Raw genomic sequence first — 17,656 nt, 5'->3', positions numbered from 1 at the left:
GACTCAATATCCGACCCGGACCAGATAAGGGTACACCATACTCAATCCGGAACCAACTTAATACCTGAATAATTGGATTTGATCCCAAATAAATGGGTCGAGTATGGGTTAGATCTCGGGTCTACCCGAACCTTTTTTGCATCCTAAGAAGGTTTGGAACAAGTGCATATATCGCTTCGTTATATTCAAAACTGCACAATGAAGTGAGTTATATATAAGAAAATTTGATTTCAAACAAGGCATGTACGGTATAATAATATTCACATTTCGTCTTGATGGCAAGTGATGGTACTACATTGGGGCAATGGGGCTCTGTAGCCCTATTCTCCACTCCACCCTTAATGTAAAATTACTATTTTAATATATATATATATATGCATAGTATGAAAAATAAGTGAATTAAATCAAAATACTTAAAAAATTAGGGTTTGTCTATTTTTTTTTTTCCTTTTAAATCAAAACTATTATTTTTTAGTCTATACAAATTTTAATAACAATATATTATTTTTCTACTAAACTATTATTTAAACAAAAATCTTAACTCAAACCAAAATCAAATAAATCTTTTTTTGCCGATTATAAATAATGCGAAAATAAATATTTGTAAAATGAAGTTTTTTTTTTTTTTTAATTACATCTATATGGCTCTAAGGGTCACATTTCTTTTTTGCGTATTGATATTTGAACATTAATTATTATATCAAATGTAGTACAAATAAAGGAAAATGACGAAAATACTTCTATCAATGTCTTATAATATTAATAGAAGGACGTTTGCACAAAAAATTATACAAATATAAAGATACTTTTAATGTTAAGTACAATCACACAAAAGGTAAATGTAACCCTTAGAGACGGACGGAGGAAGTATTATTTAAGACAAATGTTTAGGTGTTAAATAATACTCTCTTTGTCCGCCTTTAAGGGTTACATTTACATTTTGCGTCATTGTACTTAATATTAAAAATATCCTTATATTTGTATAATTTTTTGTACAAAGGTCATTATATTAGTATTATATGACACTAATAGAAGTATTTTTGTCATTTTTTTATTTGTACTACCTTTTGATATAATAATTAATATTCAAAGATCAACACGCAAAAAGTAAATGTGGCCCTTAGAGTTGGATGGAGGTAGTATTATATATTGTGTATATCTTTATAATATACAGACTTAGACTAATCAATATTGTATTGATTAGTCTTAATCAACACTATAACCAGTTTGGTTTTTAAAATATAACCACTCGAATGATATAATTGTCCTTTTATATAAAAATAAACTGTATTGTTTTAAAATTTTTAAAAATTAGCTCTCCCTTTGATTAGATTTTGGTTTCCCCCATGTTGGTGGCATAGCCTTAGTTGAAGCCTCATGCTAGGTGGTTTCCCCTTATGTTGTGCAGTCTACAAGTTAATTTTAGTGAAAAATTAGAAATATGATTGTTTTATAGATCACATCAATTACTTTATCTAATACAAATGACATGTTTCGAAGCTTATTTTGAAAATGATCGAGAAAGTAGGTGGTGTTATGGCCAACAACTTCACACATTCCATATTTAATCGTAGTTTGCCTTCTCTTCAAACTCGAAATCCCACCCTTTATTCTTACTGGTCTTCAAGCCTCTCTATTTTTACGTTTGTGTTGTTTATTAGGTTTACCTACTCTTCTTCAAACTGTTGGAGAGTTCGGTGTTGTTACAAAACACCTCACTACCCACAGTTTTGATGGATAATGCATGCATCTGTTATATGGATCCAAAGATACACGCTTAGTCTATAGCATTCTCGTCTTGATTTATAATTGCCAATATTGTTGCCTCCCACCAACACAAGATATCCGATAGTGTGTGCCATTAGACTTGATCGGAATACAATTCACCAACTTAGCTTTGTTCCTTCGAATTACCTTCATAATTTTCGGGTAAACCACCATATCTCCACACATTCTTCTTGCATGATCTATATTCATTTGCGAAAATTTCATAAAATACACTCAAATATCCTCAAATATAGATTAATCATGCTTGTCTCGGGCATCAGATATAAAAATGTTGAAGCTTTCACACAAAATTTTAACGAGCATATCGTACTTTAAGAATAGCTTAAAGTGCGATTTTATCGACTCCCTTAGAAGACTTTCCATCAAGATATTCCATGCCTTTTCATCTAACTCTTTTACCACATTCATTTTTAGTCTAAACTTGCCTACGGTAGAAGTCGTAGTTGTCTTCCACAATGCATTATTCAGTGTTGTTCCCTTAAAACCACTAGTCAAAAAATTATTATGTAAGTATCTAACACAACATCTATGCTCCTTCCTGAGAAATACATTTAACAATGTTTTCACCAATTATTTCTATTTATTAGATATAAAGCAATATTCCTACTTAGCCTCTGTATCCGAATCCCTCTTTAGTAGCATAAAAAATCATATTCATGTTTTCCTTGTCTTACTAGTCACAGAAGCAAAAACTATTGAAAAGATTCAAATATGGAGATTAGTATTGTTTCTTAGTTTTGAGGGCTATGGGCAAAAAAAAAAAAAAAAAAGGCGTTCTTACAATTTTTTAATTATTTATTTTAACATATATTTATAATATATGTTTTTTATATATATAAATATATATATATTTGGTAAAATAAATAGGGATGTCAACGGAGCGGATACGGGATAGGTTCTGCAGGCCCCGAGACCCGCCCTGCTAAAAAATTAGGCCCCAAGACCCCCTTCCGCCCCGCTTCAACCCGGCCTCAGGACCCGCCCCGGAAAATTTGTCTTTTTTTTAAAAAATTATTTTAATAATTTAATATTAAAAAATAAGTGTCGAAGCACCAAACAAAATTACTTAAAAAAGTAAGAATAATCAAATGTTGGCAGTAGTCCACACTAATAGTGGTCAGCTGTAGGCGAGACAACGACAGTAGTTTCAATTGTGAAGAGAATTGAGGAAGAAACAAATACAAAAATAAATTTAATTTAGAAATTAAGATTATATTTTATATTTAAAATTTTAAATAATTATGTAATATATTGTAATTTATATCATATAAATATATATTAATTTTAATAATTGTTACAATATCCGGGTTCGGGTACGGTCCGGGGTGAGTCGGGTTTTTATTAAAATTCGTAACCCGTTTTGAACCCAACTGGGTTTAAAATTTAAAATCCACAACCCGCCCTGAAGCATAATTTTTAGACCCGAACTCGCCCTATTAAAAGTGAGTCCGGGGCTAACCGGCCCCATTTGACATCCCTAAAAATGAATCTCTAAAGGGGCCTAAAATTTTGGGGACCTGGCATCTATCAATGCCTATAAAAGGTTTAGAATCTGCCTTAAACCCCCGCTTCAACACATCAAAATATATGTACATTTTGTTAAATGTAAATTCATTACCATCAACTTCGATGCCTAACACAATAATCGATCTGGGATTAGCTTGCTCAGTACATTTGCATAATCGCAAAGCTTACGGTACTGGTGTGTCGTATCCTCTTCTATTTGTTTCAGTGCTTTTTTTAGCCCTATAGGTCATACTATTCGATACATTGACTCTCAATTCATTTATTACATTCACTCTATTTTTTTTTTTTTTTTTGTACTATTTTTGGATCAGACTTGAATTTCTTGATATACTTTTCACTCAACTATTTGGTTTTCATATTGTACAAGTTAAATTTATCTTCACAAGTATGCATAATGGAAAACTGAGATTTAGAATCCAATGTAATTATCCATGACACGAGCATGAATCTTCCAGTTACAATTGTTGTTTTCACAAAAATAGACTTTTTCCTTGTCAACTTTTGTAAACTAAATTTTCTTTCTTTTAACAACATCATAAAAGTTCACAATATCCTTAAATTCATTCCTACTTGAAAAAGTGATCTTTATTTCAAATTTCAGTTCAAACAGATCAATCTCGTCGAAACTTGAAAATGACTTCTCCCTTTTCTCTTCTTATTGGACTAAACCAGCTCCACAAGCTCATTATCCATCTCCAACCTATCCTCCTTTGACTCGTGTTCTACAACTCTTCTTTCTTTTCATTATCTGTCCTTTCACGTATTATATGAGCTTGCCTATCTTAAATTTTCTACCTTCGTTGTAACCTTCCCAACAAACTCATCTCCTACTTCTAACTCACCCTCATTATTTCTTCATAAAAATTATCGAAATAATTATTGAATAGAACATCATGACAATCGTCGGATTCTTAACTCATTAAAAACTCAAAAACTCAATATTTGATTTAGACAACCAACCAACGTCTATTCTGTTGGATTTAGAATCCCATGTATGTGAATAAAGGGCCCAAATTTAATGGGTAATGAGGCCTAATTAATGATTATGACCTAATTATCCTTTGGAGAAAATCAGTAGAAGCAGCCGTGTCTAAAAAAAAAAAAAAAAAAGACAGAGCAGTCCCGTGTGTTTTTTCTCCCTGCGCGGTTTTGGAAATTGGATCGATCGACATAGCAAATGTTGTCCGATAGGCTTGAAATTTTTACTGAAGGTAGAGGATCTATATCATCAATCTGAACGGTAGATCAATTTTCAAAGGTCCAATTTTTAGATAAAAATTCGGAAGCGGGTCAAATGTTTTGCTCTGTTTTTGTGCGATGTTTCTTGTGAAATCGAGATTTCGGCGACTTCTTATTGTTTAGGCCGTTTCTCATATTGTGATTTTAGACATTTGTACTCTCTTTTTGGTGATAATGGAATTTTTGGGTGGGCTGAAGGGCCTCGTGGTTTTTCTTCTTCGCATTGGAAAGGTTTTTCATGTAAATCGGTGTATCATTATATTTCTCGTTACTTATTAATGCTATTCTAACAATTAGAAAATTATATTGTTGCGTATCATTATTATTCCCAACATATTTCTTTGCCTACTCCTAAATCACCACATATTTCATCAAAAATCTCATTCACAAAATCATCAAATAAAACATCATTACAATAATTGCATTTCAAATCTATTAATAACTCACTATAAGACTCGAGTCATCAACAACATCTATTCTCTCTCCCACATCCATAACTACAAACTTTCCTAGCATATTCTCCTATATGTTCTATTGTTGATCTTGCATTGTAAAGCTTAACATGAGTCCTCAAAGTGTGTGTAAACATGGGCCATTACACAAAAGTAATTAAATCAAAGCTACGGTTCGTGAAAACTGAAAAGAGAAGACCATTCTGAATATTCGTTTAACCTTAACGCGAGAAGAGGTTAACATTAGATGCCATGGAATAAAAGACGAAAGAAACTATGACACACATTTTGTAATATCTTGAATTTTCTTTGATTATAAAATACCAAAACTAAAGACACGAAATATTACGGGATTGTTTTCCGAAAATGGGAATCAAAACTTGAGAATTCATCCACATATGTATATATATATATATATATATTACCTTTTTGACAGTTTATCACCATTGTAATTAAGAGTATTGCTGAATAGAAGGGGAAGCGGCATAAAGGCTTTCTTCATCCCTCACCACAGTTGTCACAATTTGTGTTAATTTTCTATCATAATTATTAAATGCTTGTAGTCAGTTTGTCTTGGAAAAACAAAAATATGCTTTTCATATGAAAATTCTTTGCATTCGGTGGTTTGGCTGGCGATTGACAGGTGAAATTATGAATTCTCCATTGCAAGCTGATCATTTATTCAAAAACATACTTTTGACTTGATTGGCCGATTATGGATGAGAAGTAGAATTAGGCAGCAATTCATCTTAGATTGGATATATCCAAGTCAGGCAGGACATATATATATATATATATATTTATATTTGATTCCGATGGGGGTGGGTGGAGGACCATTTACGCTGAATTAAGAATGAACTAGTACCGTAAGAAATGATATCGTGTGGGGTGAACTCGTTACGCTGAATAAAAAATGAACTAGTCCTGTAAGTGACGAGGACGTCCAATCTTTAAGCATTCAAATGCCCTTGGGACCCATCACTCGAAGCCGAGCTCGTTAGTTTCAAAAATCCGTCACTGCATTGATCGGACGATTTTTCATGGAGAATCAATTTAGGAATGATGTTTGGAGACCACTTAGCCATCACCTGACACTCCTTCAATGGGACCCGCAAGAATTCCAATTTAAAGATAAAGAGAATCATTAATTATGGAAGATTATCAAGGGAATCATCACTTATGGAGAGAATCGCTAATCATGGAAGATTATCATGGGAATCATCACTTATGGAGAGAATCGCTAATTATGAAAGATTATCAAGGGAATCATCAGTTACCGAGGCTTTTAGAAGTTACATTAATATATATTTCCTTTTATTATAAGTTTCCATATAGTATAATTCCATATTTAAAACTTTCCTAATTATTTATTTTCTTATAGTTAGACTTACCTTTTGGTTTGTTTCATTTATTATTTGTTGGCTTTTATTTTCGTCAAGGACCTTTATATAAGGTCCTTGCCTATCATTCTAATGAGAACATTTTTTTTACATCTTGAATCAAATTTCACTTTTATAATTTTCTAGTGTTAGGGAGTGATTTCATCGCATTTAGAGTCTCAAATCGGGTCTTTGGAGTGATTTCATTGGTTCATGGCTTCCAATCCTTTGCAGTGGGATTTAGCCTACTGTTTGTGTTTTACCTATGGATTGATTTCAGGTCCGGAACTTATTCTCGTGGTTGGTTATCATCTATACTAATTCATATTCTCTGTACTATATTTTCTTCTTCATTCTCTTTTCTTTTATACATATTCTTAATCCATTTGTTCTATTGAACTTTGTGGGTAAGAAAATTATATTAGTTATAATTATACACGGTTAGGCCATGTCATATGGTATCAGAGCTAGTTGATAGAATCTCTTGATTGATATCACGGATCTTATTTGAAAAAAAAAAAGCAAAAAAAAAAAGGCAAAAAAAATGAAAAAAAAAATTTATTATCTAATATCAAGATATTTTTTATTTACTTTTAGTTCTCAAATCATCTTTTCTTTTATAAAAAAAAAAAAATCTATTTAGATTATTTGTCTTCTACCTTTATTCTGAACTTATATTTCTTTTGTTTTCACTACTATTTTGGATTTTTTGGTTATCATCTTTGGGAGAATTCCATCGATTTTATTTGAGTCTTTTTTGCGAGACGGAGAGGTACATAAGGTGTGGAGTGATACACGAGAGTTCTAGTGAGGTTATTTTCTTTTTTCTTTCTTCTTTTTCTAATGGCGGAGGGTGAAGGATCCAATTCTCAACAAGTTGATGTACAAGGTCTTCTCAATATCATTCTACAAGAGTTCAAAACTCTTCACCATTCTTGATTGGAATTGATGAATAATAGGATAGATCAACTGGAACAGAATCAACAAAAATTACAAGAGAATATCTGACCGTTACCTGAAGCATAGAGATGAAATGATGTTCAACCGCATTTAAGGCCAAGACGCAACATCCGGCCCCCACCCCCACACAACTTTGACGAACCCAATGATGATGAGTTTGAAGGAAATTGGGAACGACTTAGGCATCATAATAACCATCACTGACGGGATGGAGATGAGGCTATCAACTCGATCAAGTTTCAAGTGCCACCATTGTAATGCCCCGATTTCGGAATGTATAAAATAATATTATTATAGCAAATAAATATTTGACAATAGTAATGGAATCAAGAAATTAATATTTTGGGATAAATTATATTCCAATTTTGTATATTAGTTATAATTAAATAGACTGTTAAATGGATAAATATCGATAAAATTAGAAATAAATATAAATATAAAATATAAAATATATAATAATATAATAATAATAATAAAGGTAATGATGATGAAGATAATATTTATAATAATAACGTTAATAATAATAATATAATATAATATAATATATATAATAATAATATAATTATATATATATATAACAAACTTACCTGCGAAGGAACGCAGAAGACGAACGCGAAGGAGAAGAAGAAAGGAGAAAAAAAAAAAGAAAGAAAAAGATTTAGCCGTCCGATTCCAATTCCGACTTGGGTATGGTATTCCTTGCTATTCGTAGAGTCCGATTATAAATTTTAATACGAATTTTGATATTGGAGTATTAAATTAGAAATTCTTCAAAAATTCAAAATTGGCTATTTAGCTATTTAATCGATGAATTTCTTTAGCTAATAGCATATTCGTAGCGCCGACGTTATATTTTGAGAATTTCGTACCAATCCAAGTCGAATAAAAAAACGGCAGTATATTGCACCTGCCTGCTTGTTCATACCTTTGCGTATTTTTATTTAATAATCGGGCAATATAAATATTATGAGGTAGAAGGATTTTATAGCTAGAATATCATATTCTACTAAATATAAAAGTTTGGAGCCCGATGAGTTAATTATAGAAATTAGCTTTTGAATAAGCAGGTAGCTCCTGAGAATAAGCATAAAGCTCATCTGATTTGAGTAAATAATGGGACAGGTGTACGTTGGAGGAGATTTGGGTGAAGTTATAAAAAAAATCCAGAAAGTATCGGTATGAGGTAAGCAGTAGGGAATTAAATCTAATTTTAAGAAATTAGGTATTTATGTTGCATGTGATTCTGATTCTGATATTGATATGATATTATGTGGAATCATTTGGTCAGTGCATCTATATATGTATATATGTGTGTGTATATGCATGTGTGAAACTTCGTTTTACGATATTTGATATACGTATTTGATCGTGTTGGTGAATTTATAAAAAGGAGGATAGGTGGGCCGTCTCACCAGCCCTTTTCATTAAATTCACTTATTGACATGCTGCACACATCGCACGATTTATTGGATATGTTTTATGGATCTATCGTTTATGGATCATCTGGGGTTAGGATATTCGACCCCGATGTACCGTAACACTTTGGCGATAGTGGACGATAGTAGTCGGACAACTGGGTGACTTAGTCGCACGGTCATTCAGGGATTAGACCCATTGCAGTTGAGACGTATTTGGTCTAATCATTCGTGTTCGGTGTTGTTCCACTCATTGGAGTAGCTACTAGTGAGGTCTACCGGTAGTTTAGGATCATATGCCAAACTCCAAACGCGATCCCGTTAGGGCGTGCGAGGAGGAGTAGAGTTTCCGGGTTTCCTTCGGGTGATTCCAGGTTGCACGGATTCTACTACGTTACACGGGGTAGGGCTAGACAGGAGGGTCCTATCTTCGCTATCACAGACTATGGGGTGTCTTGTGGTTAATGGCGACAACGCTCGGCTATCCATGTATTGATTGCGGGAGTCGTATGGTGGGTATATGGAAGTGACCGGGTGACCGTTATATTATTATGGGTTTACCAGGTCCTTCCTTGAGCCGAGGATTTTCCGGCTATTTATTGATGATAGTCTAGTGAGCTGTTATTATGGAGCCGAGGTTATTCCGGCTGCTCACTTTGACATATGTATATGGGTATATGTGCATGAGTTGTCGATTTTGACATTATTGTTACATTATTTCAGTATGGGCATGGCATGGCATTTATTTTGCAAATGACGGAAATTAAACTCTATTTTCGAGCATGACATGGCATATTTTATGTTAGTTCTTAAAATGGATTTAATTCTAGACTGCTTTTAAGAAAAATATTTGATTCAGGTACGCATGGCACCTCCGGGACAGGGGACGTCACGGGAGATAGAAAGACGGGCTGAATGAGTGAACTGCATCTGATGTATTATATGTAAATTCTAACTAGAAAAACCTCCCGTTTTGGGAGTATGTTTTTGTAAATATTTATAAACTTGTTTTTTTGGAAATAATAAAATGCTTATATAATTAATTTTAGCCTTAACACTGTGTTGTGGGGCCCGAAGTAGGAGGTGACGACCTCATGATGCAGTGTGGCGGTAGCATTTCCAGTATGAGCCAACTGGGGGTGTTACAACCATTGCAAGGAAAATCCGACCTTGAAGTACTTTTGCAATGGGAACGAATGTTAGAACTAATCTTTGATGTTCAAAAATTAACTGACCAACAAAATCTCCGTGTGGCCGTAATGGAGTTTTCAAATTATGCCCTTGCATGGTGGGACCAGTTGAGCTCAACCGTCGTAGAAATAGAGAGGCTCCCGTGCGTACTTGGACAGACCACTGTACACTCATGCGAAAGAGGTTTGTTCCCCCTCATTACCATCGTGAAGTATTTCAGATATTGCAGAGTATACAACAATGATCTCGGTTAGTGGAGGAGTACTATAAAGAGCTTGAAACACTTATTCTACAAGCCAATATCCATGAACACCAGGAGCAAGCGATGTCTAGATTCTCGAATGGGCTTCAAAGGGATATTGCTAATGCGGTAGAGATGCACCAATATGTGGACCTCGAGAAGATTGTACACTTGGCCATAAAGGTGGACAAACAACTAAAATCAAAGCGGATGCAAGGTAATCCGCTTAAACTTTCTCCAATTGTAGGGTTGCCTGAAGCGCCGCTTCCACAACATATCAACAAAGGAAAAGAGGTAGAGGGAGTTGATTTGACGCGCCCTAAGCCGCCAAAAAATTCCCAAAAGAACACCACTTGTAGCCAAGATGTGTTATGTTTCAAATGCCAAGGCCGATGACATTTTGTGAATCAATGTCAAAACAAGCGTACTATGGTTCTTACGACCTCCAGTGAGTACGAATCCGAATAAAAAACTGAAGAGGTCAATGAGGCAAATTTCTATGACCAGAAAGCTGTAGAATCCATACTGAAGTCCAATTTGACGTTAGTCACTCTCCGAGCTCTTAGCACCCTTCCAAAAAAGGTTGAAGATACCGAACAAAGCGAAAATTTATTCCATGGAAAGTGTAAGATCGCGACTAAGGTATGTAGTCTTATCATTAACAGTGGTAGTTGTACTAATATCATTAGTGACCTTGCAGTGAAAAGACTTAATTTGAGGATGAATTTGCACCCGAGGCCTTACAAACTACAGTGGCTCAATAATTGTGGGGAAATCAACGTCACCAAACAAGTGTTGGTGGGAATTGAGCTACAAGGTTACAAGGATGAGGTAAAATGCGATGTAGTTCCAATGCAAGCATGTCATATTTTGCTTGGGAGACCATGGAAATTTGACAAAGAAGTTGTACATGATGGCCGCCATAATCGATATACTTTCTCACATTCCGGACGGACCATAGTTCTTAAGCCGTTGAGTCCTCGACAAGTAAATGAAGATCAAAAATACTTGTACAAGCAGTTTTCCGCTGAAGCAAGAGAGAAAAGGAACCAAAAGAAAGACAACAAGATGGTGGGCTATGTCGGTGAATAAACTCGACGTGAGGAGTCCAATTTGAAGTCCTCATTCGAATCACCTGCAACAAAAGGTACTCCGCATACAAATGCATCTCCTATTTCATATAGCCTAACTACCCCACAACCTCTCAAATCTTTATCCTCACCAACAAATACATCTGCCCCAAGCCACTCTCAAATACTCTACCATTCTACTAAAAAAATCAAACATGAGTGTAGTGATTCAGGGTGAAACCAGCTGGAATCTTAAACATGAGAGTGAGAGGTCTAATCTTTTTATGTGTAGGAAGGAAGCTTTACGCTTAGAACATGGAATTCATTGTTTGCTATTACTTTCTAAACCTATTTATTTTTCCATGAATGACTCTAAAAAACTTCCATCTAGTTTTGCTAACTTATTGCAGGCGTATGATGATGTTTTTCTTGATGAAGTACCCCATAATTTACCACCCCCTCGTGGAATTGAGCACCAAATTGATTTTGTCCCGGGAGTATCAATTCCTAATCGGTCAGCCTATCAAGCCAACCTGGATGAGGTAAAAGAAATACGAAGGCAAGTGGAGGATCTACTGAGCAGAGGTTGGATTTGTGAAAGCCTAAGTCCTTGTGCTATACCTGTCCTATTGGTGCCAAAAAAAGATGGAGGTTGGCGCATGTGTATGGATTGCCGAGCCGTCAACGCTATAACAGTTAAGTATTGTCATCCTATTCCTAGATTAGATGACATGCTTGATAATTTGTGTGGTTCTGTAAGTTTTTCAAAATTTGATTTAAAAAGTGGCTATCACCAAATTTGGATGAATCAAGGTGATGAATGGAAAACTACCTTTAAGACTTCTTTTGGTTTATATGAGTGGTTAATTATGTCATTTGGACTTACTAATGCCCGCACATTCATGCGATTGATAAATCATGTTTTAAGGAATTTCATAAATAAGTTTGTGGTAGTATACTTTGATGACATACTTGTTTATAGTACTTCTATTGAAACACATGTTGAACATTTACAAGCAGTTTTAGATATTTTACGGGCTGAGATTTTATATGCTAACTTAAAAAAATGCGAATTTTGTGTCGACAAGTGCAAATTTTTGGATTTTATTGTAGGAAAAGATGGAGTATGTGTAGATCCTGCGAAGGTTGTAGCCATCCAAGAGTGGCCTACACCTATTAGCGTACGTGATGTACGCAGTTTCCATGACCGTGCAAGTTTCTACCGTCGATTTGTGGGAACTTCAACACTATTGCAGCACCCTTAACTGCAATTACCAAAAAAGATGATAAGTTTGAGTAGGGAAGCGAACAAAAAAATGCTTTTGATACTTTGAAATTGAAACTTACATGTGCATTCATACCTGCTTTACTTGATTTCTCTAAACCGTTTGAACTTGATTATGATGCTTATGGTGTAGGTATTGGCGCCGTCCTCTCGCAAGAAAAGAGACCCGTTGCATTTTTCAGTGAAAAGTTACATGGCGCTGCTTTGAATTACTCAACTTACATAAGGAATTGTACTTCTTAGTGCTGGCCCTGCAAACATGGCAACATTACTTACGTCCTCGTGAGTTTGTTGTGTACACTGATCATGAATCCCTCAAGCATATCAAATCCCAAAGTAAGTTGAGTACGAGACACATCCGATGGTTCTCCTTCATTGACACCTTCCCCTATGTTGTTAAATACAAAAAGTGTAAGGAAAACATCGTTGCGGATGCATTGTCACGCAGGTATGCACTTGTTACCACACTTGAGTCTAAGCTATTATGTTTTTCGTATTTGAAAGAATTATATGCAACTGACCCTCTCTGATATAGTTGCTAAATGTAATTCTCATGCATTTGAAAGGTATCATGTACATGAGGGGTATTTGCTGCGAGAAAATAAATTATACGTGCCTAAATGCTCTTTGAGAGAATTGTTGATTTGGAAAAGTCATTCGGGGGTTTGATGGGATACTTTGGTAGGAACAAGACACTTAACTTGCTGTAGGAACATTATTTTTGGCCACGAATGAAAGCCGAAGTTAAAGCCACAATTCGTCGGTGTACAACGTGCCTCTCGTCGAAGTTTATTGTTCATCAACACGTTTTGTATACTCCACTACCTATTCCTGAATCCCCTTGGGTTGATATTTCTATGGATTTCATATTAGGTTTGCCTAGGAATAGGTCTGGTAAAAATTCAATATTTGTTGCGCTTGATAGATTTTAAAATATGACACATTTTATTCCATACACAAAAATCACTGATGTTTCGCATGTTGCTTCATTATTTTTCAAAGAGGTTCTTAGATTGCATGGTGTTCCAAGATCCATTGTTTCTGATAGGGATTCTCAATTTTGAAGTTATTTGTGAAAAATACTTTGGGCTAAATTAGGTATAAAATTAATATTTTCCATATCACACCACCCACAAACTGATGGTCAAACAAAAGTTGTTAATCGAACTGTGGGTAGCTTGTTATGTGCCTTAGTTAATGAGAATTTGAAGAGTTGGGAAGAATGTTTAGCTTATGCTGAATTTGCATATAACCGTACGATTCATAGCTCTAGAAATTGTTCTCCATTTGAGGTTGTTTACAATTTTAACCCATTAACTCCTCTTGATCTTATGTCATTGTCACGCAACGAGCACGTTAGTTTTGATGGCAGAAAAAGGGCTGAATTTATCCAACAACTTCATTCTCAAGGTCGGAATAACCTATGAAATGCAGCTGAATTACACAAAACAAGCTAACCGTATGCGCAAGAAAATTGTATTCGAGATAGGAGATTGGGTTTGGCTACACTTAAGGAAGGAGAGATTTCTAGAATTGCGAAAGTCAAAACTTACTCCCCGTGGCGATGGGTCTTTTCGAGTGTTGGAACGCATTAATGATAGTGCCTACAAACTTGAACTCCCAGGTGAGTACCAAGTTCATGCTACTTTTAATGTTTCTGACTTAAGCCTTTTTGATGCAGCGGATGAATATCTTGTTCGGGAGAACAAGAAAACTTTTCAAGAATGAGGGAATGACGAGGACGTCCAATCTTCAAACATTCAAATGCCCGAGGGACCCATCACTCGAACCCGAACTTGTCAGTTTCAAAAATCCGTCACTGCATTGATCGGACGATTTTTCATGAATAATTAATTTAAGGATGATGCTTGGAGACCACTTAGTCCTCACCTGACGCTCCTTCAATGGGACCCGCAAGAATCCCAATTGAAAGATCAAGATAATCGTTAATTATGGAAGATTATCAAGAAAATCATTACTTATGGAGAGAATCACTAATCATAGAATATTATCAAGGGAATCATCGCTGATTGAGAGAATCGCTAATCATGGAAGATTATAAAGGGAATCATCACTTATGGAGGCTTTTAGAAGTTACCTTAATATATATTTCCTTATATTATAAGTTTCCATATAGTATAATTTCATATCTAAAACTTTCATAATTATTTATTTCCTTATAGTTAGACTTACATTTTGGTTTGTTTCCTTTATTATTTGTTGCATTTTATTTTTCTCAAGGACCTCTCTATATAAGGTTTTTTGCCTATCATTGTAATGAGAACTTTTTTTTTAAAAAAAATCTTAAATCAAATTTTACTTTTATAATTTTCTAGTGTTAGAGAGTGATTTTCTCGCATTTAGAGTCTCAAATCGGGTCTTTAGAGTCATTCCATCGGTTCATGGCTTCCAATCTTTTGCAGTAGGATTTAGCCTATTGTTTGTGTTTTACCTATGGATTGATTTTATGTCCAAGACTTATTCTCGTGGTTGGTTATCATCCATACTAATTCACATTCTCTGCACTATATTTTTTTCTTCATTTTATTTTCTTTTATACATATTCTTAATCAATTTGTTCTATTGAACTTTGTGGATAAGAAAATTATATTGGTCATAATTATACACGATTAGACCGTGTCAGTAAGGGATGATCTCTTGTGGGGTGTACTTGTGAATTTGAGGGTTCAAACTCTTAACGCTTCGTCTTGTGTAACTTGTCTTGTCGGACTTAGTTTATAGGGTATTAAATTCGGTTGGAATTTATCCAAAGCACACTACGGCTACGGATTCTCACTTTATAATAATAATAATAATAATAATAATAATAATAATTAAAAAAAAAGAAGAAGAACGAAAAAGAATGAACTAGCTAGAATTGTATAAGCTCAATCCATCGAGTCTGTCCGACCATAAGTTGAGGGACTTAATTGATATTCTTAAAATAATAATTTGCCACTCAAGTAAGGTACGAGTCAATAAGGGAAGGGAAGCGAAGCGCGCGGACTGCGACGCGACAATCACGAATGGATCCTCGAATCTGGCACAAGGTCGCTGCAATCTCCGGTGTGTTTCTACCGCCACTTGACGTTTTCTTCTTCACAGGATGCTGTTTGATTCCATTACTAATTAATGGTATTCGTTTCGTTTTTCATGCAATTGTTGCAGGTGTAGCGGCGCTTGGATTGGGAACATATGGCGCGCATGGTTTCAAGCCAAAAAATCCGTCCTACAAAGAGGTGATTTGTCTAATTTTGCCAAATTTGAAAGTTTTCGAGTACAGTTGATGTGGAGAGCGAGATAAAATCGAGGAGATTTTGCTCTTTGATTTGATTTTTTTAGCTTCCGAAGATTAATTATGTGTAGTTGCGGTTTGAAGGTGTGGCACACTGCATCTCTCTATCACTTGGTTCACACGGCGGCTCTGGTTGCTGCACCAATGACTTCTCATCCTAATATTGTGAGTGCTCAAAGTCATAGGTTTCAATGGATTGTGTGGTTGTGTGTTTTTCTTGTACGGTTTTGTCGTGAATTAATAAGCTCTGTTGGTTATTTTGTAGTTTGGAGGCCTTTTAACTACCGGAATCCTGGCATTTTCGGGGACGTAAGCTCCTCTTTTTAATTCTCTTCTGCGTCTTTGTATCAGCACTGCCGTTGCTATCGGTCTTTCTATGTTGTGATTGCTGTTTTATTGGGAATATGGAAGCCAGAGAAATTTTTGATTGGTTGTTTTGTGCTTATCAGATATTACACTTCTTAAATGCAATTGTTTTGGTATTTGGATAATATTCATGTGAATCATGCTAATTCTACTGATAAGTGTATCTTCAGTTGCAAAAAGTGAAGCTGATGTTTTATCTTTGTAGACAAATCCTTTTGCTGCATATTTATTTATTTGTTTGTATATAAATATCCTTTTGCTCATTCTGCCTAGAACAACTGAGAAACTGATATTTGTTTGCTACCTTTAGGTAACTTCAGCTAGTATCCCCTAATCTTATTTGACAAAGATAGCATTATTTATTAGTGAAGACTTCGTCCCTTGTTTTTAAATTTTATTTTGCCACTCAAATCATATGCATAATAATACAGCGTAACTTCATCTGAAATAATTCTCTCCTATAAAAATATACACACTTTTACAATTTCTAATGAAATGCAGCATGAACTGTTAGCTTGATGCACCATCACGAAAGCTATTTACCAGCATATTATGTTAGGATCATAAGTTTCTAGTTCATTATTTCTTATAGTGTTTGCCTGCCGTTGGAAATCCAAAAATGGAAGCTATATGACCACTTCCTTCTCATATTTGAATTGCTTAATTAACTTTTTTGTTGCAATGCTGCTTGACAACAGGAAGTTTACAATTAAGAATTTGCTGGTTGCAGGTGCTACTTGGTGGCATACCTAGAAGACAGAACGTATTCTCGGATAGCCCCATTAGGTGGATTCGCTTTCATCGGTGCTTGGGCAAGCCTGCTCTTCTGAATCAATTATCCTCCATAGTGACATTAAGCTATGCCTACATAGGTAATCCTGTGGCTTCTCTAAGAACATCCCAGTATTGTTTCAACAATAGTCCATGTTATATTTTTGGACAGAGGAATTGACTTCAGTGTGAAATGTTGTATGCCATTTTGTTGGTTGCTTCCTGTGTCGAGTATCCCTGGAAATATTTTTACTGAATAAAAGAAATGAATGAGCTTCAAGTGAACTTAAATTTTTACATATGTTCGGGAGCTTGTTCTATTCCAATATTTATTATCTTTTTATTAATTATTTATTCATTAGGTGGTATGCTTTTTGCTTCTATTTAATATCTAAGTTACAAATTATGTAATAGCTCAAATTTATAATCCCCAACAATTTGTACACAAGGGGGAGCACACTCTCTCTCTCTCTCTCTGTCTCTCTCTCTCTCTCTGGCTCCATTTGTTCTCACACCAGGTGTAGTGCAGTAGGATCAAAACGCAGTAAATTTATTTAGAGCTGTTGTAGAAATTTAATAGACATTTAGTGTGTGTTTACTTGTGTTTTTGTTTTTATTTTTGCAATATTGAATCTACAGCGCCCCATTTTTGTCATCCAAAATATTGTATCCAACAC

At 34.9% G+C, this 17,656-nt stretch overlaps 1 protein-coding gene across 1 annotated transcript; it reads left to right on the top strand.

Annotated features, from left to right (window-relative positions):
* Window positions 1–15,458: 15,458 nt before the first annotated feature.
* Window positions 15,459–17,280, top strand: LOC127266036 (uncharacterized). The gene is made up of 5 exons (XM_051296113.1): window positions 15,459–15,613; window positions 15,716–15,786; window positions 15,927–16,007; window positions 16,108–16,151; window positions 16,939–17,280. Exons 1-5 carry the CDS (start codon window positions 15,574–15,576, stop codon window positions 17,036–17,038), a joined length of 336 nt encoding a protein of 111 aa, XP_051152070.1. The 5' UTR covers window positions 15,459–15,573; the 3' UTR covers window positions 17,039–17,280.
* Window positions 17,281–17,656: the final 376 nt, after the last annotated feature.

The sequence above is a fragment of the Andrographis paniculata genome, unplaced genomic scaffold, assembly GCF_009805555.1.
Source record: "Andrographis paniculata isolate CXL003 unplaced genomic scaffold, ASM980555v1 Contig74END, whole genome shotgun sequence".
NCBI lineage: Eukaryota > Viridiplantae > Streptophyta > Magnoliopsida > Lamiales > Acanthaceae > Andrographis > Andrographis paniculata.
The sequence above is the reverse complement of the archived record's forward strand: the minus strand, read 5'-3'. Positions and strand labels throughout refer to the sequence as shown.

What these genes read in the sequence shown, in the direction of transcription:
- LOC127266036 (XM_051296113.1), top strand. Translation starts at nt 15,574, where the DNA reads ATGGATCCTCGAATCTGGCACAAGGTCGCTGCAATCTCCG. An exon ending in AAAATCCGTCCTACAAAGAG is followed by an intron (nt 15,787 to 15,926) that starts GTGATTTGTCTA and finishes TGCGGTTTGAAG; the next exon opens with GTGTGGCACACTGCATCTCT. An exon ending in ATCCTGGCATTTTCGGGGAC is followed by an intron (nt 16,152 to 16,938) that starts GTAAGCTCCTCT and finishes TGCTGGTTGCAG; the next exon opens with GTGCTACTTGGTGGCATACC.